The sequence below is a fragment of the Copadichromis virginalis genome, linkage group LG5 (assembly GCF_057382275.1).
Source record: "Copadichromis virginalis isolate Kocher_CV1m ecotype Utaka linkage group LG5, C_Virginalis_male_GT1.1, whole genome shotgun sequence".
Classification (NCBI taxonomy): domain Eukaryota; kingdom Metazoa; phylum Chordata; class Actinopteri; order Cichliformes; family Cichlidae; genus Copadichromis; species Copadichromis virginalis.
In genome coordinates this window covers 27,495,598-27,521,790 of record NC_140622.1, presented here as the reverse complement: position 1 = coordinate 27,521,790, position 26,193 = coordinate 27,495,598, and the positions used below count along the sequence as shown (strand labels likewise).

Below are 26,193 nucleotides of genomic sequence, written 5' to 3'. Positions count from 1 at the left end.
ACCTGCCCCCCACCTAGTCCAGCTGATAGGAGCTTGTAGTAGACTGTATATAGAAGATGGTGTCAGGTTTTAGGCCTAAAAATTGAAGCCCGTGCAGAAGTGCGTGCATTTCTAATTACCATTCTTTTGAATAACCATCGGGTGGGGCACTGTTGTGGCTGCAAAAAGAATTCTGGTTCTAAACTTCCTTGATCACTAAATGCTTTTTATGATGAGTTTAACATATCTATTTATGTTTCTTATTCGATATGACAAGATGCTCAAGCATGGTGTGCTTTTCTTTGTTATAAACAAGTCAGGTTCACAGTCAGGTCCCCATCACGTGTGGGGGATTTTGTGATTTACAAAGTCAAAGCCCACGTTCACACTGCAGGTCTTAATGTTCAATTCTGATTTTTTTGATCAAATCCGATTTTTTTTGTCTGCTTGTTCACACTACAAATAAAATGTGACAGGAAACGCGCTCTAGTGTGAACCCTCAAAGCGGCCCGCATGCACAAGAGAAGACGTCACACACAACGCGCTCTGTTTAGACACAGACCAAACAATATTGTTTGACTGATGGCTCTTAATATAAAGACTTGTTTCGGACTTTACGTTTCCCAATTTTGCTTTAAGTTGTAAAGTTATTTTGTTATTTAGATATGGCCTAATAATTATCCTTGTTGCTGTTTTAGAGGAGCGGTGCTTCAAAGGATAGTTGCAGATTTCTGTCACAATCTGCAGATTATACAGTACAAATAAAATGTTCACGTTTCTCCAACGTTGTCTTCCCAACAGTTTCACTAATATCTACACTGGATGACCAGGAAGCGTTCGCGATGTCTTCTCGGGCGCTTCTCCGGCGCTATTTGGGGTCTGTCTTGTGTCAGTGACGTAAAAGATGGATTTAATGCGACATGACCGTTCAAACAGCAGTCGCTTTCTAAAACATCAGATATGTGTTGGATTCAGTACCACATACGAAAGTGACCCAGATCAGATCTGTGCTGTTCACACTGTCGTACCATGATCGGATATGGGTCGTTTAGGGTCAAAAAAGTCGGATTTTATGCGCTTTCGCCTGCAGTGTGACGTAGCCTAAGAGGTCAAAAGTGCTTATCTCGAGATGTTACTGGACCTTACAAGCCATTGGTAGACCACGTCCATCTTTGTAGGCCTCTTTCATGACACACATTAAGGCTTCCTGTCCCACTTTTTAAGGAGTCTAACTCCATCTGGAATCATTTTTCCATCACCTGGAAAATCTATGGATTTACTGGACATGCTCTCCTTTCTCCAACAGAAGCAGGAACTCCCAATCAGGATCCACAGAGATTTGAGTTAAGATTGTGTCCATTGTTTAATAGAAAAAGCATCTATTCCATTTAAATCTCATTCAGACTAAACTACTCTCAAAGGAAAGGAAACAAGGGACTTCTTGTTATATTGTTCACCTCTTAACACCACTTAAACTGCTTAGCTTTGAAATTAGAGCACAGTTCCCTCCTCTTGTCTGGTGACCCCCCCATGACTGAGCCTTAACCTGTACAAATGCGGAAAAAAGATATAACACAATATTTTGTTAAGGGTTGAAATGTTTTTGCATGTTATTTTCATTCATTATAATCTGGGTAAATTAAACTCAGAGTTTATCTGATGGGTAACAACTTACTGAAATGTTGATATCTGAGCGGACTTGAGCAGAGAAATTTCTTATTATTATTATTCTTGGTCATTTGCTGTAAGTTTTTCCTCTCAGGATACTTACAGGTTACTATTCGACTCTGTGTTGAGTTAGAGGTTAGCCAGAGAAGTTCTTCAGACACTATTTAATGATGAATAATGCTAAAATCTCCTCTCCAGATTGATCGAAATAAGACAAAAACAATTTGAACAATTAAACTGAACAGATTTTTTTTTCCTGCTTGCTTTTTTTGTATTAAAATATTTTAATTTATAGTAATTTATTGAAAAATAAGTCACAAATGATTGCAAGCTGCAACCAGAACAGTGAGCTAAAAAGTTGCGGTTGGGATCCATCACAAAAACTCGACTTTCACATTTCTGAATGTAATCTGATTTAATAAAAATATAAACAAATTTGAAGCGTACTTCTTAAAATCAACACCTGCTCTCTCTCGCTGATGTTTTTTATTCTGTTTGTGTTTTGCAGAAGAAGAGGAAACAGGCCAACAGAGATGCCGACTCCCTCAGTCTCTGCAGTCTGGAAATCAATGTGAGTTCAGCTCCTCTTCAAGCGTGTGTCAAACTCTACTCTTGTTTAAATAATAATGATGTGTTTGTGAAAAGCTCTGCCTTCCTCATTGTGTGGGCAGCGTTTTCACACATTTAAAATATGACCTAAAAAACCTAAAAAAAAAAACCTTAAGCTAACAAAATGATGATGTCCTACCACTCAGGAAGTGTTCGGCTGTATTTGTCTCCATTATCCTCTTATGCAGAACACAAAGGAGGCGGTACATGTGACCTTCTAATCAGGAAGCTGTTGCATGGCCTGTACATGAGAGACCTAACTTTCGTCATTTGATTTAAAATGCCAACTGATTTCAGTTTCTAAATTGAGGACAGAAAACTTAACACAAGGCATTTTAATGGTTTTATCCACAGAATCAGATAAAAAAAATGTCCATATTTTCCTACAATTGTCAGATTTTTCTCTGATGTTAAACTGATTTCTTTGCTTTTATGCCGTCATGCACTTGTGCACAATCAAAAACGGAGACATTGTTCTTCCTTAAGGGTTGAACCTTAATTAAAACAAGACTATCTGTAGTGAAACTGTGACAAGTGTGACACAGACCAGAAACTGGGAATGTTTGCATTCAAAGTATAAGCTGTGCCTTTTGAAATATGTTGACTGCAGAGATGACCTTTTTTGAGTTTCACTGCCACTTGGCCTGGAGTTGCTCGTGTTTGTAGAAAAACATCAGCATCTTCCATGAAAACTATATACCAGCAGCAATCTGCTAGCGACTGAAGTATTCACAAGAAAGTTTTTGATGCAGCACCATCTTTGTAGCTGATTTCAGTGGCTGCCAGAAACCACTAGCCACCGGTTGGTGAGTAGTTTTTGGCAGTCACTGAAATCAGCCGCAGTCTCTGAGACAAAGAGTACCTCATACATTTAATCTCACATTCTACCAGAGTAGCTTGGCTTGTTTACGGTTTGAAAATAATCCTCATTTATCTTATTTGGGCTCAATTCATTAACTGTCTGCAACAGTGACAGTTTAGCTCCTCCTCTTTACACTAACTTTCTTCTTATTGGTCACTCCTTGCAAACTGATTACTTAATTAAAATAGAACGTTTAATGCCTCTGTAAAATTATAGGAGTTCTATGACATGCATCCCTATATAAGAGAATAAAAGAATACAGCTGGAAATCTGTATCTGTAAATATTATACCACAAAACCTTCAGTATACACTGTGGGAAAGTAATTATATCTATAAAAAAGTAATATTGAATTAAGTTTCTTAAAAGTATTTGACCAAATCACAACAGCAGTCACCTCAAGGCCCTTAAGATTGTAAGTTAGAGACCCAACAATTATATAGAGAAAACTCAAACAATCAAATGACCACCGTTGAGCACGCACTTGGCGACAGTGGGAAGGAAAAACTCCCTTTTAATAGGACGAAACCTCAGGCTTTCTGCCACAACGAGTTAGAGATGATATGGTGATACAGTGTTTATTCCAGAGATCACAGAAAAACAGAAATTAAAAGTATTTTCCTGCTTTTAACAGATATTTTTCTCATCAGAAATTTGATTGCACGTATAAACTCTGAAAAGAAAAATGTTCCTCTTAGAGCATCCCCTCTGTCCAATTCAGGTTTGCTGGGGGGCTGATAGGTAACCTAAAAACTAAATTCATTTAGAGAGGAGAAGACAAATTAACGGCCCCCGGCCCTTATGTTGGGCCCCTCCTCCTGTATTTTTAGCCTTCTGCCAGGAGCCTGTTCCTTCCTGGGCGTTTCCTCCTCTGCTCGGTCTAACACAGGATGTCCAGCCTGTTCAGCACACTCCAGCGGCTCCAGGGGGACAAACAGACCCAAACACACCATCAGTCTTACTTTGTTCAAACCGGCGCTGGCAGATACTGAAGCTGGAATGAATTACACTCTATTGTTTCTGTGCTGTCGCTCAGTGAATCACACACACTTGTATTGTTTTCTTACTCAAACTCCAGGACCCAGAGACCACTTTATCTGATTTAAAAGACACGTGTAAGGACCACCGGGAAACGTGCTTTACATCAATAATTTAACCCTCCTGAGCAACTGTCTGTTTTCAGAGTGGAGATCAGTAAAGATTCATTCACTGGGAATTATTATATTTTATCAGTTCATCTGTTTAGGAAACATTTACTGCAGATTAATAACTTTATAACATCTATTTATTTTAGGACAGTTTTCAAATATTTTTACCTGAATTGATTGGCACAGCCCACATACTCACAAATGCATTTAAAACTTTTAAGATTTAATAAAATGTGACTACTTCTGACTACATAATTACAAAATAAAATAAAAACAATATGCAGACCTTTTTTTAATACAAAAGGTAAGTGCTGTGAAAAATTCACAAAAAGTAAAAAAAAAATTTTTAAAAACCCCAAACAGGATTAAAAGCACTGAAGTGTAATCGATGTAAACAGACATTAAAGTAAAGATTTATTCCTTTATTAATAATTAATGTGGCACTATATTTTGATTAACAATAATAATATTAATAATAATAATAATGATAAATAAAAATTTAACCATGACTAATCAGATTTTCCCTCTCAGAGACATTGAATATCTTTGTTCAAACCTAAAACATTCAACTGGAATTATTTGCTATAGCCATTAATTTTATTTTATTTGTGAAAAATGCTGCTCTAGATGTAAATTAGTTGTTAAAGGGGTGATGCTGTCATTTATAATTATAATACATTTACTGTGGAAGTTTGTTTGGCATTGGATGTTTGTTTGTTTTTACTTGTTAATTAAAACAGGCATTCACTATTGAGCAGTTACTGATGTGGTTTAGTAACCGTGGATTAAAGATGTGAGTAGCATTCTCTTCCACCAGTGGGCAGTACAATTACCTTCTCTAATTAAATGGGTTGCCAACTGCCAGTAAAACAGAAGAAGACAAAGAAAACAAATACATAATAGTCATGCTGTGAGACGACGCAGTGCGTAATAGCAATAGATAAATGTTTGAAAAGAAAAAGTAGGGTCCTGGAGAACATTCTGACCCAGATGAAGGCCCTAGCATGAGTAGTGCTAGTAGTGCATGGGTAGTGGTCAGAAGCAAGCAACAAAGGTATACTAGGGACAAACTGAGCCAAACTCCACTATGCCATGTGCACAGGGGAAAATTATCAATTTGCTTTTTGTGACATTTTTGTTTGGTGGTGTGCCGTGTGATTTTTCTAATGTGAAATATGTGCCGTGGCTCCAAAAGGTTGGGAAACACTGGTTTAGATATACGTGCTTCACCACTTAAATTCTTGTACAGCCACTTTTCAGGTAATAGGTTTCAGGAACTGGACAATGGAAAAATCTGTGGAAATCTGGGTTTTTTTTAACATTATATTTCCTACTTTAAATCACTACATTGTAAGGTTTGTGATAAACAGAACCAGGACTGTTAAAATTCCCCAGTCTGTCACTTATCTTGGAGGCTTGAGGGTTAAATCTGATGGGTTTCTACTGCAGAAACAGGAAAGAAAGTTGCACAAGATTGTAATGTTTCCTTGTCCAAATGTGCACGTTGATTGAAATATGCACATATGTGGAGTACCATTTACTGTATTCTTCATGTTTTTTTATTAGTTTTAGGAGATGTTAATAATTGATCGATGTTTTCAAATCTTTACCATTCAAAAAGAGTGTTCCCATCTGTAAATGCTTCACCACATCCCTGTAAGGTTTAAAGACGCAGTCGCTGTGTCACAGTACAGATCGAACGAGGCTGATTTGAGTTCCTCCCTAGGCGTCTACGAACGAAGCCTCCCAATAACAGACAATAGAGCTTAGTCACAGGGAGCAGCTTCTGTTAGCAGACTGTGAGGTGTTGGAGGCCAACGCTGATGCTCTGACTCTGATACCGGTCATAGCTTTTAAAGGAAACAATGAAAACACTTCTGTGAATGATGCAATCTTTTTCTGATGTCTTGTTGCTTTCAGCTGAGACGGGACGTCTGTGTTTATTTAAAGCTACTTTTCTTGGAACTTCGATGTACCGTGGTCCGTGATTATAACAAGGGTCCTAATGTACCCAAATCAGATCAGCCAAGCTGATGTATAAACATATATAGCTCATTAACATGCTTTAGTAAACGATGGATGTCCCAGCTCTTTGTTAAGCACTGGAAAAGCTTGATGAAGATCCTCTCTGTAACATCAAGTGAAGCAGTACAATTAAAATAAACTTTTTCATAAAAGTGAGAGTGGAGTAGAGGAGGAGATGGACCGATGTGTTGACCCCAGTGCAGTGTCTTCATCTGCAGTGATGAAGACACTGCACTGATCTGTTGTAGTGACGAAAGAGCTGATTGTGAAGGTTAAGCTGTTGATTTACTGGATGATTTACTATATTCCTATCCGCATGTATGGTATGGTGATGAGATGTAGGTAGAGACTAAAAGAATAATGTCACAGACACAAGCGTCAGAAAGAATAAGCTTCCTCTGAACAGAGTTCAGCCTTAGAGACAGGAGGAGGTAGCTCTTTGTTTTAGGAGGGGCTCAGAGTAGAGCTGCTACTCCTCCACATTAAAAAGAGCCAGATATGGTGGTTTGAGAATCAGATGGATTCTTTCAGGATAAATCCTCAGTGAGTTGTTTTAGGCATGTCCACACAGGACACTCTGGAGAGATTATGTCTCTGCTCAGTACCCATCTGAAAGAGCTGGAGTAGATGGCTCGGGAGAAGGTCTGGGTGTCTGTGCTTAGACTGGACATGGATACGTGACAGAAGAAAAGATGGATGGATGTCCCTGAAAGTCTTCTCATTACTCATTATGTGGTTTCAATATGGCAAAGCAAATTATATTATTTGTAAAACACAGTAATCTTGTGGTGAATGGATGGACGGGCCTCACCTGTCCCCTCTGTTTGGACTCTGGAACAACTAAAACCTTACTGTGAACCCGTATGACTCATTAAACCGACTGGATAGAAACTAGTGGAAGGCTGGATCTGACCGTGACTTATGATGAAAAACAAGGAAAAAGCAAAAGCGAAATCTCCACATTTAAAAAGGTTGGAAGGACAAATTGATTTGAGTTACTGATTTAAAATAAAATTCAGTAAATAAAAAAAAAAACTTAAAATCTTGCTTTAACAAATAAAAAAAGTGTTTCTTTGTCCCCACAGTGGGGCTGAATAAACACATTGACTCATTGAATTTAAAACCAGGACACAGCTTTGGCTGCAGGCCTCTGTTTATTAATTATACTTCGGACTGGCATTGACTGATGAGGACTTCCCACAACCACTAGCAGTTCCAGTCAGGGATTTCATAATTTACGTTTGTCCAGATTATCGAAATACATAATAATAAACTGAGTAAAGATAATGTGAGTAATAATATACATATTAACCTTATACAATTTACATTATCATTTCTTTCACATTAAAGGTAGATTTACTTTTTCTGGCATAAAACATTTTCAGGGAATGACACATTTTAAATACACACAAGAAAAACAATATACATTTCCTTAAGTGCATTTACAAAATGTCTTATCTGTAGGATTCATATTATCTTTTCATATTTTTAAATCTTCTACCAGCTCTTTTGACACAATGTGTCTGTGGCACTGAGACAATTGGTTCAATATCCGAATATCTAGAGTTTAATTTTTTAGGAGGAAATGGGGTATTAGTTTGGGTTTTTCTTTAAATAACTGTGTACAAATGTGGCTTATTAATTTGTTTTAATTTCTAGGCCACAGTAGAGCTCTATGAGATAGATATATATATATATATATATATATATATATATATATATATATATATATATATATATATATACTGGAAAGGGACAGGCAGAGAAATGAAAAAGTACAGAATAAAGAAAGGAAGGAAGTTTTAAGTGACTGGGTGAGAGCGCCACTGAATAAGTGAGCCAGTGACAGAGAGAGAGAGCATTAGCTGCTGAGAGAGTGCGAAGGCGGACGAGTGAACAGCTACCGCTGAGAGGATTACACGATTCAGAGCTCTACACGGTCTAAACTGCAGACTAAACTTTTCCTGTATGATTTTCTGGGAACAGAACTAAATCCAGCCTCTTTTTGAACTCTTTTGTTTGGGGTCTGATGGTTCGGCTCTCAACCTCAAGCCCTCCCGGAGCGGTGTGTTTAAAAGCTCTGGTCAAAGCCAACTTGTCTTTATGAACACTGCCAGCACCGAGTCTGACTGGATATTTTGCCTCTGGCAGTACTCTTGTGGCACCAGGCCTTTTTAGAGCTGTTACGTCAACTCTTTGAAGCTACTTTACAGCTATTAGGCTTTTAGTTGAACGGCTACCATTACCAGGGGTTTTAAGGGGACTATCCTCTTTCTGTACCTGTGCCAACACCAGAATTGCGCTTGGAACTCCACTGATAGCACTTTCTTTCTGGTTTACCAGCTTGTATCAGTCATCGCTTCAGTGCTAGAACAGCGAGCTGAATTGTTCCTGGACTTTGTGTCTATACTAGAAAACAGTACCAAACTCTCTTTAGTGTCACTCTGGACCCTCTGCTGTTTTCAGTCTCTCTCTGGACATTAGACTTTCATACTCCCTTCCTCTCTGCGTTTTCTACCAGTCTGAAAATATTTATGGACGCTCTCTTGGTACTGGGAATAGTTCAGATTGTGTGCTTGGCTTTGGGGTGAGCAGTATGGTGGCGGGGCAGGGACCCTTCAGCCTGCTGGTACAGCGGTTTAACTCTGGATGCTCAGTGGCAAACAGCAGCATGGGAAAAGAGGTTAAGGTAAGATGAAACATTTACTCTTCTGTTCAGCCTGGTTGGATTCAGTTGTGTTAATTTTGTGAGATAAATTGGATTCTTTTGTTTGTGTGTGTTTTCATCAGTCAAATGTATTCATTTTTTCTTGATTTGGTAGCATTTAACATTTGTAATTTTCACAAATGAAAAAAATCTTGGCAATGAAGCTGGTGACAAAACTGAAGTTCCTCTATTGGCCACTTGAGGCTGACTTCAAACTGAGTCAATCCCCATAGACTGTCATATTAGAGTCCCAACGTTACAGCAGAAATAAACAAAGAAAATAAGCCCAGCATAAAAGACATTGTACGTCATTTCTACCTTCATGCACTACACAGGGGGTTAATTTTTTAAACTAGACCATTTATGTTTTTCTAATGGTATTAAGTTACCATAGCTCGCTGTTAGGCCTCATCTCTTCTAACCGAAGTCAATGAACTGGGCGCTTTAACCTTGTTTGAGCTGTTGCTTATTTGAGTGCATTGAATATCTGATGGTACAATAATGATAAAATAATAGGGCTTGATGTGGAGTTGATTGCATTAACACAGTGTTTTATTCATGTGTTACTTTGCAGTAGTTACCAGGTGTCTGTGTTTTTGAAACACCTTCACTTTCATACTAACCAGTCTAATTTATTACCAGACATGCTCACATATAGTGCCCCCCCCCAACCAATCGGTGACATCAGTTTTCTTATCAACACAGTATATGTTAAATATGATGTATTTATCACTTTGTTTATATTCACATATGTACTTATCTGTACAGTGATTAATTAGAAATATACAGAATCTGATCTGATCTAGTAACTTGTATTCTGGTTTTATATGATGTAATCTGATTGGGCCTACTTTACTCTATTACACGACTGATGTGAATCAATCAAATGTGATCTAATCTGATGTAATATGGTCTAATTCAACAAACTAATATCAAAACCAGCACTAGTTACATTTAATGTCATTTACTTTAAACTAAAAAGACTGAACAAGAAACGAGAAGTGAAACTATGATGAACACACCTCAAAAATGTTCTTTATAGTAATTTTCATTTCCTGAAAGTCTGGGGTCATGCCTAGGTATCACTAAAGACCTATAAAAATGCAGTTTGAATCCCTGAACTGCAACGTTTGTTCAGTTGTTTAATTTACAATGAACTTTATATCAAATGACTGAACAAACGTTGCAGTTCAATGACTCAAACTGCAGACCAGAGTCAACCTGCTGTGAACTTGCTGTAATTAAATAACCAGCCAGCTGCTGACGAGCTGTGTTGAATTGATTGCTGTCAGTTCGAATCAGCTGAAGCACCATCATCCACAGAAAACCCATTACAGTTTGTCCAATGGAAAGTTCTTGAGCATGAAGCAAATAAGCAGATAGTTTATGATCCAAACTGAACCTGAAATCTGTAACAAAACAAACAAACCAAAAAAAACCACACGAAACAGCTGCAATGCATCTAAGCTCATAACTTTCACCAGGAAATGACACTGACTTTATTTCCATGTGATTCATGAGTATTTTAGAGACTCATCACTGACTCATCATTTTTTGAGAAGTTGTTGAAAACTGTGGAAATTCTATTTCCAGATTTGGGGGGTGAACTTAAATCGAAAGGTGAAGGAAAAAAGAAAATTATCTCAGAGGTTGATTTATTTTTAGGCAGCTGGTTCCTGACTGTGAGAGCTGATGGTTCCTGTGTTCCAGTAGGTCAGCTGACAGTGAGCTGCCGGGCAGAGCTGCACACACACAGACACACAAACACGCTGATTTACTGTAAGTCTCCATTCAGTGCAGATAACCCAGAGGCAGTTTCACACTAAGAGATGTACCCTTTCCACTGCAGAAACTCCAGGTGCACACCAGGTGTCCCTATTGTTTACAAGATGCCGTCCTAATCAGGGCTTTGAGTCTGTCTGTTTACAGCCTCAGATCCATCACACTCACTACTACGACTACAAATAACCAAGTGAAAAAGTACCTAGTCTTTAACAAGCCTTTTTAGGCTTAAATGAATTTTTAATTAAACAATCAGCTACCACTTGCAACATATTAAATCTTATTTTCGAGATCCAGCTTGGGTCAAGCTGCTGCTTCTGATAAAAACTGAAAATGGAGCGGTTGCATCTCAATGCATGTGCCATAGAAAAATATTTTTGGGAGATTTAACATGTTGAAATACCTTAAATCTGATATTTTCCACACTTAAAACATTAAGCATAAAGTATGAATGCTGGGGTGACATCCCTATGTAGACACCTTTGCTTATTATTATTAACTGTGTGCATTGTTATTAAACGAGCTGTGATGCTGATTCTGCTTTACACTCAACCTTCAGTAGTTTGTTGTAACAAAATGCAGCCATAAAGATGTCTTTTTCCAGTTAATTTGCAGTAAATATAAACATTAAATAACCATTATGTTCATCAAAACTTAAAATTGAGCAAAAACATTTTGACCGTAAAGTTTATTCTGAACATATAAAACACTGTTTGCGATGAATGAGACTTAAAAACTCTCCAACAATTGAAGGACTCGACATGGTTGTTGTTTGTTTTGTGTCCCTGTATCACAGATATTGCATTGCTGATTTGGATTGGTGTTTTTTTGTCAGCATCTAGCCCTCTCCAGCAGTTTTCCAATGCATTTAAGTACCTGTAGGAGTACTTTTTCAGCCAAGAAAAAGAACAAATGCAGTTGAATTTTAAATAATTTCACTCCCCGTGGTGTTGATATTTGGAGGCATCATGACAAGAAAAGCAGCCCATCATATTTTATTTTAAATCATTCTAATTACATTTTTTACCACCTCGAAAGACGTTGAGTTGGGTTTTGAAGAGAAAGGGAAGAGATGGATAAAGGGGAAAAAGATAATGATAACATTTAAACACAAGGAGTCAAAAGAGGAAGGTAGAGGAGAAAAGGTCAGTGAATCATGGGAACTTCCCCAGAAATCTGAGCCAATAACCTAATAAAGGGATGGTTATGCGGTTTTTGGTAGTCCTGCATAGGGCTGTGCGATATGACCAAAATCTCATATCCTGATATCGTCCGATAACGATATAAATCACAAAAATTTAACATTTTCTGTAAATTCTGTGAATCTCCGGCGGCTCGATTTGCGTGAAGTGTTTCCAGCTGAGAGTCATGTACCTGGAGTTGAGTGTTTTAACCGATGCATGAAACTATATATTTTTAGACATAATTTGTAACTTAACGTTTGAATCTAAGGTTTATTTTTTAGCACCTGACGGCTCTTTTTTGCTTCTTATCCGTAAATATTTTGCATACTCTTTCACATGATGCGGTTTATTTTGAAAAGTCTCAACAGGATCTTGAGCTTTATTGTGAAAGGTTTACGTTGTTGTTGCTAAAGACAACGCATAAAAACAGGCGCTTGTCCGTCTATAGTGTGGTTATATTAAATATAAGAGAAAGAGAGAACTTTAAGAAATTAATATAGCCACTACAGTGACCATCAAAACGATGAAAAAATATTGCCGTAAACGTTTATTTTGCGACACCACGAAACAAACAATAGCGTAAAATGAAACAGACGTTTTTATATCGTCATCCGATATATCGTTATATCAACAGCCCTAGTCCTGCAGCGCTTTTAACTTTGCTCACATATGAAAATACATACATGTTTGTTCATTTATCATTATGAAATGATAATTTTACTCTTTTTATCTTCATTATGTCACTGCATATAACGAGATAGCAAAAACGGCTGTTTATCAACACCAAGTAATTGAATAATAAATACATATATTCTTCGTCTTTGCAAGCTGTATATTCATTGATTCAGACAAAGTAATCAATAACAGGCACTATTAGTGTCATTCTTTGATGAAAATTTATTTAAAGATATGTTTGGAGTCAATGGAATAAGTTTTCAAAGTGTCACTGCACTAAAAATTGTTTATTTTTTTTTATTTACAAACAACAATCTACATGTAATCTCAATAATATAGAACTAACATGGATGTCCACATTCGCTTTGAGATCAGCTGCTACACGTAATACATGAATTTGTAGGGATTTCAGTGTTATAAAAATAATTGGCTAAAGCAAAATCCATGTTAAATTTAAGCTTTACATGAAACCACAACAGCCTCTTGTCTCCATGATCATCCAGTCTCACACAGTGACCATAACAACCGTCCTGTTTAGTGTGTGCGTGACATAAGTTAGTGAAACATGACTGCGTGTGTGATAAAGTCTGGTACTGAGGGAAAGACTTTTGAGTCATGCTATTGTATAATATGTCAACAAACCAGAGTCTGCTTTCCCACAATCAACTAGAACATTTGCACACACAGAAACCTCTGACTGGCTGATATAAAACAAGAAAAATGTCTGCTGGTATTGATGTTTGGTTGATTAATTGGTGTCCTTGTTAACCCTTTGGGTCGTTTGTATCCCAGGTGTGTTGATTTTGTGAGATAATGTAACCATGTGGCTCTGTTCACCCCTTCCAGGAGCCCAGCACCAAGCGCAGTAAGCCTGTATCCCGGGTAGCATCTCTGGCCAGCCTGCTGCCCCCCGTCAAGACAACGCCGCTGAAGAGGATTGGCCAGACACTGCAGGTAAACCAACAATCACATGTCTTCAGTTTTTTTATTAGTAGGTTATTTAAGATGGGAAATGAGAGTGGCTCTTATCCTGCTTCCCATTTTAAGTATTAGGTTTGATGAAATTAGATCAGAGATCTCGTGCAGGGGCAGCTATGAATCCTACAGTTTAGAGTAGAAAATAGCAGTGAAGTGAGTGTGGAAGTGCCTTAAAACGACATTCTTTCTAATGGCAAAAAGACGACTGGTTACACAGAAATCTCTGAAGATATCGCCGCCTTATGAATGTGCAGCCAGATCCTGTCCGATTTCAAAACACAAAAATGGCAACACCCAAAACACTCAGCTTGACTTCAATAGCAGGTGACATTACAGTATACTGGCACCTATGCTGAGGGAGTGGAGGGAGGTCATAATTCAAAAAACAGTTTTATAGTCAAGTTATATTATTTAATAATATCATTTATGGGGAAAATTGATGATTGATGAGTTTTTACTTCCAGAATCAGGGATGGCAACAAAAGTTTTAGGCTACAGAATAGTACAATTTAACAAACAGAAATAAGTTCTAATATATATTTAAACCATCTTCTGTTTCTGCAGCGTACCATCAGTCTTCGTAATGAGGCAGAGAGAGCTGCTCCTCCTCCTCCTTCCTCCTCGACAAAGACACGTGTTATCTCAGCGACACTCTCAAACCCTTCGTCCTCCATGACTGCCCCGAGGGTTTCAACCGCAGCTGCTCCGGCCTCCAAGCGTCGGGACAGCAAGCTGTGGAGCGAGACATTTGACGTCCGACTGGGAGCGGCACAACCTCTGAGCCCCAAAGAGATAAAACGACAAGAGGTGAAAATCAGTGAATTTTTAGCAGTTTATTTCTTATTTCAAAGTGTTCAGGTACATTATTTCAATTCATTATTCTAATTTAAATACTAGAATATAGTCTCAAGAATGATCAGTAGAATAGAATAGTTCCTTTTTGTCACTGTACATGTACAACGAAATTTGAAACACTGCCAAACAACAATGATGAATTAACTTTTTGGCCTGAATCATAGACTGTATGTATAAAAAAAAAAATGGAAGTAGCCAATGTTGCCACCCATTTGTTTTTGGACTCCACATTTAATCACCCCCTGACACAGAGAGCTGCTAATTAGTGATAAAAGTAGAAAAAGAAAAAAAGAGAACGTCCCCCATCAAAATGAAGCACAGCGTCGTGGACCAGCTGTACAGGCACCAACACCAGAAATGAGTCCAGTCCAGTTAAAGGGCCTCATACCTAACTTCACCATAGAGCCGTTATAAAGGGGGAAATATCCATAGATTCTAAAGCTGTTTATATACCACACTGTAAACATGTTTGTTTCTGCTGTAAAGTTGGGCATTTTAACATGGGAGTCAATGGGGCTGACTCACTTTGTAAGTCAGCCTCAAGTGGCCACTCCAGATACTGCATGTTCATTTTTCAGCCACTGAACCAAACTAACACTAACGTCAATCTGTAGCATTGAGTTCTCAAAGTAATTGTTCTTCCTTTGCAGGCTATATTTGAGCTGGCTCAGGGCGAGCAGGATTTGGTGGAGGATCTGAAGTTGGCCAAGAAGGTGAAGTAACTTGTTTATTTATATTTCAATGAAGAACTTGCCTTCAGTGTCAGTATAGTCACCTGTGTTTCTTTATGCGTGTGCTGTAGGCCTACCACGACCCAATGCTCAAGCTATCCATCATGACCGAGCAAGAACTGAACCAGATCTTTGGTACTCTGGAATCACTTATACCTCTGCATGAAGGTAGGAAAATATTTTAATTACCACCATTTACAGCATCTTTTCACAGGAATCTTTAGTCATTTGCATGATCTTTATGTAGACATACAGATGAATGACATATGTAACAACCTTAATGCTCTTTGTATAAAAACAATCTGTAATGGATGTTTGATAATTCATTGCTTTCTTAACTAAAATTAAACCGAGCCTCATTAGCATTCAGGTGGAGGAGTCATGGCAGTTAAAGTAAAACAATTAGTTCTTTTTTTTTTTTTTTTGGTCGATATTTTTATACATTTTTATATACACTTACATATTATCATGTTAGGCTGTGTGCAGGCAGGCAGTAAAAAGGACCCAAAATGCAGGACTCTCAAAGACGGGACTGGAACTCAAAACGCAGCTTTATTGCTAGAAAAAACTCTTAATAAATTAAAGTCACCAAAACTCTGAACGGCGAAACTAAGGACTGACATGTATCAGGCGCTTGAGACAAAACAAACAGCTTACAGGGCTTAAATACACAGTGGAGTAATCAGGAAATGGAAAACAGGAGAAAGGCACAGCTGGGAGAAATTAAGGCTAACGAGACAGGGGGAAGTAAAAGTGAATACACTGACATAGGATGGGGACTATCAAAATAAAATAGGAAAAAAGAAATAATTTACAAAGACGCGGACTTGAGACAGACTGAAAGAATATAACCCTTAATACAAACCAAAACATAACTCAAAGAGCTGTGTCAAAATGACCCAGAACCATGACACATATTTGCACTTCTATTGTATAAAATATTAGAGTTTAGGTGTAAATTTCATTTTGTGGAGTTTTCCTTTCTCTGTATTACTTGATGCCCTTAAAGCATCCATTATTCTCACTCTGACGTCTCTTTTTATAAATTTTAACTTTTCTGTCTTACCTCAGATTTGCTGAGTCGCCTCCGAGATGCCAGAAAACCTGACGGGTCCACAGATCATGTAGGACATATTTTAACTGACTGGGTGAGCGTTTTTCTAATCAACAGACAGCAGAATCCAGATATTAGCTCTTCACCAAGTATTTATCAGAGTGTTTGTCTTTGTATCGCTCTAGCTGCCCTGCCTCTCTGCCTACACGCCGTACTGCAGTAACCAGGTCAAAGCCAAGGCTTTGTTGGACCAGAAGAAGCAAGATCGGCGAGTCCAGGACTTCTTGCAGCGTTGTCTCCAGTCACCTTTTAGCAGGAAGCTGGACCTATGGAACTTCCTGGACATCCCCCGCAGCCGGCTGGTGAAATACCCACTGCTGCTCAGAGAGATCCTCAAGCACACAGCCAACGACCACCCAGATCGACAGCACCTGGACGAAGCGGTGAGGAAAACTAAGATTGCAATACTTCATCAGTTTGGGTCACCAGATAAAGCCTTTAAAAAGACTAATACTCATGACTGTTACATAAACTTGCTTAGTGCAGACATGTCTCAAGACGCACCTTCATCCCAAAGACAGTCGAGGGACAGTAAGGCAATAGACAAAGATGCAGACAGAGAAAATCCTGGCTGCCTCTTCAGTGTGGGCAGAAGATTGAGAGCTGTAGAAGTCCATGACTGTCCAACCATCCATCAACTCAGCTGACCACAAATGTCAGATGAGATAACAGTGTGTTTGTGTGTCTGTCCCACAGATGCTGATGGTTCAAAGCGTGGTAGCGGACATCAACAGGCAGACAGGAGAGTCGGAGTGTCAATATTACAAGGATCGTCTGGTGTACACAGAGGACGGACAAAGGGACGAACTCATCGACCGCTCAAAGACCCTCAGTTGCCATGGAGAGCTGAAGAACAACAGAGGACTCGTCAGTACAATTCTACAACTTTATCGTCCTCCCTTCCCCATTTATCCATTCTTTAATATATCCAAAGGTCAAAATGGACCTCAAAGTTTTAGATATTTAAATCGTTGTATGTAAAAGTAATCCTTATGAATGAGAAGCTCAGGCTTCAGGCTGCTCTGCTGTTTAATTGCACCTGATGAGGTGTTGATGAAGAAATGCCTGAAGCCTATTGTAGTCCCACTGCAAGGTATACAGCAGGGGGTTCAGAGGGGCGTAACATAGTTTCACATGGGTTTTTTAGTCTTGGGTATTTATGATGTCATAGAGAGGATTGTTGCCATGGCTAAAATATTTACAACAACACTGATTAAATCCAATCAATAAAACATGTTTATTTTCAACTCACTCTTGAAATCAGTGATATGCATTATATGAGTTTTCATGACATACGTGAGCTTTTTAAAGGTGATTCCTTAATTTGGTTGATTTTAATGCTACACAGAAATGCTTCTAATACTTTCATAACATTACCATTTTATGACCAAAATCACTCATAAATATCATCCATATATTTTATTGGTATCTCTAGAGGAAGAAATTAAAACCTGTACTCTGTCTGATTCTCTCTTTCTAGAAGCTCCACGTGTTCCTTTTCCAGGACGTCCTGGTCATCACCAGATCCATGTCGTCAAACGACCAGCCAGTCGGCTATCAGCTCTGCCGCCAGCCAATCCCCATTCGTCAGCTGGACCTGGAAGACCTATCAGATGGCGAGATAAGAGTGGGCGGATCCATCAGAGGGGCCTTCAGCAACAATGAACGAAGTCAGTACTGGACACAGCTATTTAAATCAGTGTCAGGTGTGCTGCATGCTGAGGATGTCTTTGTGACCAAAGTTAAGGTTACAAAAGTGTTTTTGTAGTTCTGCGTGGTAGAAACTAAATGTGTCATATTCTGCACTCACCACATGAACTAGTATGCTGATTGTAAGCTAGTATTTAATGTTGGACCTCAATGATCTTGTCCTGAACGCAGTGGACGTCCGTGTAGCCAAAAGATTGAATGTCTAGTGTCTGTGACTGAAACCAGAGGAACCTGTTGTAGCACAAAATTTACATGAGTGATTCCAGGATTTTTTAAACTGCCCATTCTGGGAAGGTAGCTACACTTTATGGGTGTCCCTGAATGTGCCACATGAAAACAATCGTGAAGTTACAATTTTGATAAGAGGTGTGTCATTTGTCAAATGACTCCAGAGACAGAAAAATGCATTAAATTATATTAAAACATGCTGGTAGAGCTGTCCATGTGATAATCAGTGGGTGTATAAAATCAGAGTGATTAAAGTTTGTATTATGTTGGATTTTATGACCTGCGTTATCTTTTCGCCTGCCTTTAAAGGGCTGTTTTAAGGGTTAAATCCATTTTTTAGGTTTAAAGTTATTGTTAGGGTTCTGAACTTAGTAGTGACAATAAAAATGATAGATGTATTGACGTACCATCAAACCATAATGTTCAGGTTGTGATCTAGTGAAATGGTATATCAAGGAAAACTAAGAGACTTTGTGCTGTGCTATAAAACTTGTGCACAGCTCACTTTTGCTTTAGTAAATATACACCTTTATTGGTCATTTGTTTGTTTTTGTTTTTATTTCTGATAATAATTTGGCAACAATGTTTACATATCAGTTTATTCTGTTTATTATAGGATTTTTATCAAATTCCAGCTTATGTTCACCACCTCTGTCTCCTGTTTCTTCTTCCTCATTTTCTCCTCCACACAGCAAAGAACTTCTTCCGGGTTTCATACCGTACTGGAGGCCAACTGCAGAGCCACTGCTTTCAGGCTAGTGACGCCTTCAACAAACAACAGTGGATCAACTGCATTAGACAAGCCAAAGAAGCTGCAGCACTGACTAGAGACCAGCTGCCACAGACGGGACATTGTCCAGAGACGGGGGTCAATGAACAACCAGGGCCACCTGTTGAAACAGTGGGGCTGTGGGGTGTGAAAGGACAGGGCTTGGAGGGAGAGGCAGGTCTGCATGGACAGCAAGAGCTTGGACTGAGGGATGGAGATGGGCTGGGTTTAACTCAAGAGACAATGACGGGGAAGGAGATGGAGGCAGATTTGGGTTTGCATGGTAAGTCAGAGATGGACGGAGCACTACAGCTTGTGATCAGTGAAGCAAAGACAGGTGTGGAGATGGAGGGAAATCGGGGTGTTGGTGTGGAGATGGGAGCTGAACCAGGAGCCACTGTAGACTTTAAGGTGGATGAAGCGGGACAGACTCTCACCAGATGTGAAGATGCAGTTTCCATTTCCCTCCTCTCCTCTTCAATTCCCAAACAAGTGGAGGATGAAGTGATGGAGGAGTGGAGCAGTGCTGCAGAAGAAAGAGAGGATGGTATGGACACTGGCGAGATGGACTCACTGCAGTGCCACAGGTGCTGATAGGACAGCATGAATCAGGACTGGAACTAAACTCAACCAACTTTGGTATTTAGTAATGATGTAACTAACAAAAAGCCAAATGAAACGTATATGAACAAACTTCTTGGGAGAAGTCACGAGACCAACCGGTGCTCACTGCTCACAGACATACTGCTCAGAATTAAGCTGAAGGTGGTAAATGCTTATACTGTGATATGTATGTAAGATGTTAAGTCCAGGAGATATGGTGAAGTAACAAAAATGTGCTCCAGGTGAAATAAAGACTCAGAAAAGGCCAAATTCAAACAACATTAGATCAAAAACATTAAATAAAGAAGACAACTGACCACTGTATCTGATGAGAACAGAGATAAGATGACAGCAAACATTACACATTTAGAAATAAGTATATCTCAAGGAGATGAGTCAGGAGGATACACACTTATTCTCCACATCGGAGTAAACAGTCACTCCCTAGCAATGTAAAAACATTGTTAGGCAGGCAGTGAGACACTCCTCTCCCTTAGGTTAAATACTCCCAGGACAGTCTCACTGCTGCACCCACTCTGGTTGACCAACGGATGCAAAAATAAAAGTCCCTATAAAAACCTTGGTGAATTTAGAGTTTTGACTGTTTAAGGAGAATTGAAAAAGTGAAATAGAGGAAATGATGTTAGCAGTTGCTAAATGGTGTGTGCAAAGGTTGGTCATAAGACTGAGGATTGGAAGTAATCGTCTCCCGTGCTGCTATCTGCTGTGTTCTAACTGCAGTTAGCCATGGATGTTGTTAAGAGGACTGGATACCACACCCTGTGGAAGTTGCTCACCAGGCACACACTGCTGAAAGACTGCTCAAAGGCCCTCCCTCACAGGTTTCCTTTCCAGCTCCCCCCTGGCTCCATCATAGCTAACATTAACTCACATTTTGTACTGGACCCGCCTTTGAAGAAATAAATCCTGTTCCAACCACCCCTTACCAGCAGCAGAGCTCAACAGTCTTTATAGTGGTGACCAGGCTGAGAACACTACTTTCACCGAATGATAACAAAACGTATGTCTCCATTTACTGTAGAAATCATCAGTTATTTGGTTACTCTTATGTTTGTGGTTATGAACACAGAAGTATGGGGGTTGCTCCTGGACAGGCTTCTCCTGGACAGGCTTCTCCTGGATAGGCTACTGCTCACCTCACTGGTCCTGTGAGGTGAGCAGTAGTGGAAAACAGAAAACTGGGAAATGTGAAAACACATTTTTGCTCATTGGTATATTTTACATACCAATTCTGTTGTATAGATTGGTGGAGACACAGACTGTATGTAAAACGTGGATTCTTCTGGTTGGAAAAATAAGTCTGCAGAAAGCCATAATTTCAGTCTCCAAAACTAAAGAAGAGATGTGTTGGATGGTTTGTACCAAACAGGAAATTACAGTATTCTTAGATAATTCCTTTAAAAGCAAAGCAACAAATCCCCTACTTTGAGCCCAAAAGCCCCCCCCCCCCCCCCGTTCAGTTGTTATGGAGGGAAAGAAACTATTCAATGAAGCCAAAACATTAATTGTACCAGGCTGTAAATATGTGGTTGTTGGGCATCTTTGCATGGGGAGACTATGGGGATTGATTTCCTTTTGGAGCTAGCCCCAAGCGGCCATGAGAGGAACTGCAGTTATTGGCATTTGTACATTGGCTTCATTTTTCAGCTCTGGCGGACGTCACTTGGTTTTCATCTCCTGTTTTAGTTTTCTTGTCAGATGTGGGATCGCTTCCTCCTCTGCTGCTATGTTTCAAAAACTTTTTAAAGCATGTCTGAAAACACTGGAGAGAACTCAGCTGTACATTCCCTTTTAATAGCAGACTTTATTTATCTTCTGTGTTCTGTAGATTTACAGTTTTTATCATGTATCCCAACAATATTTTGTTAAACTGAAGTAGCCTGCAGCAGCTGAAGCTGCTGCTAAGTGAAATGCTCTGTGTTCAACTCTGCATTAAAGAAGGAGCCTGTTGTACATGTACTGTATGTATATAAAGAATGTATATGAAGTATTTGTGTTATATGAATGAAGGGGGGAAAAAAACAAGCGCTACTGTTTGTTATATTCGTGCTTACATATTACACACAGAATGATTCCTGTCATCAATGTTAGCAAGGCTGAAGATGCTAATAATGACATTTACACTTAATTAAGGCTGCCATTTTTTTTAAATGAATTACACTACTGTGTAAAAGCTTTGAACCACCCCTTCATTTTTCTATATATCTTGCTAGGGAAATGGGAAATAGGTGCAGCACTTTATTCAAACATGTAGAAGAGTACATGGAAATAGTGTTTATAGGGCAAAAAAAAAAAAAAAAACCCTGGAAAGTCAGTATTTGGTATGAACACCTTTTCTTAGGCAAGTTTTCTAATAATTTCTTTATGCAGTCTTTGGGAATAGTTTTCCATTCCTATTGAATGAAATTCAAAGCTCTTCTTTGGATGTTGGCTGCTTTTTGCTCCATTCTCATATTTTTGTAGATTAAACCAAAAGAAATGGGACCAAATGGTGTATTTCTGCTTACTTGTTATATGTAGACAACACTGCTACATCCATTGAGTTAGATGCATTTTTAGTGCTTGAATGTTTCATAGGTCAATGCGAAGTGGTTAAATAAACAGAGAAAAACATTCTTCTGAAAATGTTCAGGTACAAGGACTGGACTGAAAATTAGTGAAATAGCAGCAATTTTCCAAAAAGACTAATTTTTCACTTATTGGGAGCACAATGTAAAGAAATGAGAGGTGGCTCAAAACTTTTGCAAAGTCCTTATAAGAGGAGATTTGGACATCTCTGCTCAGAGAACACTAACTATTGTGCAAAAACGAACAAGGTGATTATAAGTTGAAGTATTATTGTCTGGAACAAAGCATTAATAAATTGTTTTAATAGAAAGCCTTTCATTGGATGAATGGTTACTGTTAGTTTAAAAAAAATTCCTATCGCCTTGCACACACAGAAATGCAATCACTCAAATGCACAAAAGCTACAGTTACAACAAGCTATTCTGATTGCCTTCAAATCTTCCAAACCAGGGGTAAGTAAAACAACAACAAAAAAAAGACAGATCACGACGGATGTCATTTTCATGGCATTGTTGTGCACCAACAGGAACCACTGCACACGCTGGTGCATTTCATCTTAATACCTAACGGCAGTCAAAATACAACTGACCTCCACCTGTAAAACCATTCCTGTTTTGGGGGTTGTCTCATTGTTGCACTTCTATTGGTGTCTGTGAAGGTTCTCAGTCATCCAGGTCATCGTAGTCAAAGGAGCTTGCAAAGAAAAGCGTCTGGACTTCTTTAAGTTGCTTGAAGACATTTCACCTCTCATCCGAGAAGCTTCTTCAGTTCTAAGGTCAAATGGTGGAGAGTCCCAGATATAAACCTAGTGGGAGTGACCCCCCACAGAGGGACAAAAGGACCCCCTGATGATCCTCTAATCGCCTGAGCCAAGGTGGGAAACTGGGCGTGGGTCCCAATCAGCCAGAGTTTCGGGTGTGTTCATTGTGAAACCTGGCTTCTATTGGTGTTAAACTTCTATTGGTGTTAATGAAATTACCTATTGGTAATTTCATTAACACCAAAGCAGCTGAAACTGATGAACAACCCCTCTGCTACTTAAATTATCAGATCAATGTCCAAGAAGTTATATTGACTTGTCACTATACTATGAATAAAAAGTGTTCCTGTCATGTTTTTGAGCAGTGTACATCAAGGAACCCAAACAAGTTCCTCATCAGGTCAAGGCTCCACAGTCTATTTACACCTAAAGTCCACTGACCACCCTTTCAGTGATGAGAATGTACACATCCTGGACAGAGAGGACCACCGGAGTAAAGAAAGCCATCGATGTAAAAAGTAAAAACCCATCTCTGAACCAGTGAGGGGGATTTGTACATCTTCCACCACAATGCTGTAATTGCAGCCATTTCCCGGCTTTCTGTGAATGACTGCTCATGGACATTGATCCATAGTCATGTAAATTTGCATATTAACGATCATGAAACTGAGCTCACAGCCTATTGTTAGTCAATGGCCATTATGCAAAAGTACTTTTCAAAGGTATAGGAAAGCTACAGTCAGTTGAGACTGAAAAAGTCACTTAGACGGGAAATATTTCTCTCACAGATGTTAGAACATTGTGTGATTTCCTTACAGAGCACGCATTAAGACACTCCAGCTTAGTCCACTACTGCGAATTAATGTTAACCGTGCAGTGCTCATTACAACCTCAGAATAGCATGACATCATTTTCGTTCACTTGCTGTAAAGAAATATTCTCAGTATGAAATAATCAGATCATGTACAGATAAACTGACTGCTCAAATAACAATGACGCATTGGAAATATTTCAAAACGAATCTCACGTTTTTCCTCTCAGTTCTTTTTCACTATAAAATACGTTTATTATAAATATCCATTTATTTCCAACTGGAAAATACAGAAACTGCATCTTTAGAAAGCAAGAGACACCATGTGCTAAACTACATTTGATGTGTCTGTTTGTATTACTTGAACCAGCCAAACCAGAAACAGTAGTGCCGTTTATGGTCGCCCCCCTGCTGCAGAGCTGCCTCGATGGCTGGAGTATTTGACAGTCTGTCCATATCAAAGCATGAACAAGCAGGATGTGCAGGAATAAAGGGTACATTGTGTGCAGGCGGGATCTCACTGCTGGACGATTGGACATTGTGAATGAAGGCGGTCAAGGCATTATCTACCTGCACCAGGCACGTGCAGGGGGGGGGCTGGAGGGGCTTGAGCACCCCCCCTTTCCTGATGGGTGCCCAAAGTGCCCTTTTGTTGAGGCAACTTTTCAAAAAATATATATATTTTTTTTGTGTGGGCGTGCGGAGTCTTGTCTGTACCCCTAAACAATAATGTATACTATTAATCACAGTTTTACTGAATAAAAGGATCTGGCTTGCATCAGTCACATGATCACATTTAACCAATGATCGCTCTTGACGGCAGAACGCGCTGGTTACGAGCCGGGAACGAGCTCACAGAGAGCACGCGCATTTTTTGCAGTCCGGAGCTGTAGGAGAAACACAAATTAACTCAGAGACACAGACTTACTATATTTCTTCCATACAGACTGATGCGACAAAACCAGTAAGTAGGTGTACAGCGTACACTATAGTCTATAGCACACAGGAGTATTGGCTTATTACGTACACGTTGATAAGTTGTCTTGTGGCAACTGACAAACTGAAACAAATGAGCGTGCTGTGCAACAGCTGTGCAACAGCGCGACAAACATTACCTGTCCTTTTATTAACTGCACATGTAGTGCTGGTCATAGCTGCTAGCTCACTGGTTAAGGCTGTCATGGGTCTGTAGCTCTGTCCACCGTTTTAGGGAACATATTTAGTTTTAAAGTAAGTTTCCGGACTTTTCATGCCTTTCTGGAGGGCTTATATTTCACTAAAAAACGATCTAATATGCATGTCCACATAATTATGCATTATTATAATATTAAAAAAAAACACACGCTGTATTTTAAAGAACATACATTAAGAAGCAGATTATATTAGATTTGTATTTTAAATAAGACAAAATTTGGATTTTACAGCAGTAAAATGATTGTATCTCTACAGTTTAAAAATGTAATAAGCTTTGCCCCTGCACAGAGTGGATAGTGAAACAAATGGAATCATCATAATGACATTATTTCATATTTATTACTTCCCCCTCCTCATTGCTTTATTATTGTAGCTCTAGTAATAAATAATAATGTAAGGATTCTGGATCAGCACAGTGATGCCCATAGTATATACAGTATTCTGAAGAAGGTCTAAAATGTCACTGTGTGTGCGTGCATGTGTTTGTTTTATGTATATGGATTTTTTAAAATTATTACTCTCATGATATAACATTGTCCAGACATGCCTGGTAAGGACATGAGGAGGAAACAGTAGGAGCTGTGTGAGGCTACTAAAGGCAGTGCTATAACATTTTTCTGTCATTTTATTATAGATTAAGTGCAAGAGTTGTTAGGTGTGGATAATTAGATTATAGTTTATTGCAATAGCAAGTTGTGCCTTGTTCTCAGATAGACAGCAAGTGGAGAGTGATATATGAAATGATGGGATGGAAGGAAGAAGAGAAGCAAAGAGTGATTCACAGGCAGAGCCTAATTTATTTCTCATAGTTTTTTGTTGCCTTATGGTTCCAAGCGCTGTCACCAATCTTTGCATTTTGTTATTATGTCATGATACTTGTTTAATCAGCTACCATCTCTCCTATGGACTTTTTAATGTCTACAGTCTCAGATCAACACAGCCCTGCCCTCCAGCACTATCAGCAGCAGGAGCAGCAGAAACCCCTCAACAGCAACATTGTACCCATCAGGTAAAACATAGGCTACGTTTGCTTTGCATTGTCGCCACCTCACAACAGTGATATAGTATGATGCGATCCCATATTAGATTCTTGATGAATGAATGTGTGTTGTTGTTATTCAGTCTGGTTCAATGTGCCCCTTTTTAACTTTGAGCACCCGCCCCTTTAAACGTCTCTGCACGGCCCTGCTGCTCGGCTTCTTATTTTCCCTTT

The 26,193-nt window shown here is 39.0% G+C and overlaps 1 protein-coding gene across 2 annotated transcripts in view; it reads left to right on the top strand.

The window, feature by feature from the left end:
- The window catches only part of arhgef3 (Rho guanine nucleotide exchange factor (GEF) 3), a 33,164-nt gene extending 10,641 nt beyond the window's left edge, over positions 1–22,523 (top strand). For both annotated transcript variants that reach the window (XM_085457175.1, XM_085457174.1), the window contains 10 exons: positions 2,156–2,218; positions 13,485–13,592; positions 14,181–14,423; positions 15,122–15,184; positions 15,274–15,370; positions 16,274–16,350; positions 16,442–16,699; positions 17,013–17,183; positions 17,797–17,986; positions 18,947–22,523. In XM_085457175.1, the coding sequence (XP_085313301.1) occupies positions 2,156–2,218; positions 13,485–13,592; positions 14,181–14,423; positions 15,122–15,184; positions 15,274–15,370; positions 16,274–16,350; positions 16,442–16,699; positions 17,013–17,183; positions 17,797–17,986; positions 18,947–19,617 (1,941 nt within the window). In that variant the 3' untranslated portion in view covers positions 19,618–22,523. The remainder of the gene's footprint in view (positions 1–2,155; positions 2,219–13,484; positions 13,593–14,180; positions 14,424–15,121; positions 15,185–15,273; positions 15,371–16,273; positions 16,351–16,441; positions 16,700–17,012; positions 17,184–17,796; positions 17,987–18,946) is intronic.
- Positions 22,524–26,193: the final 3,670 nt, after the last annotated feature.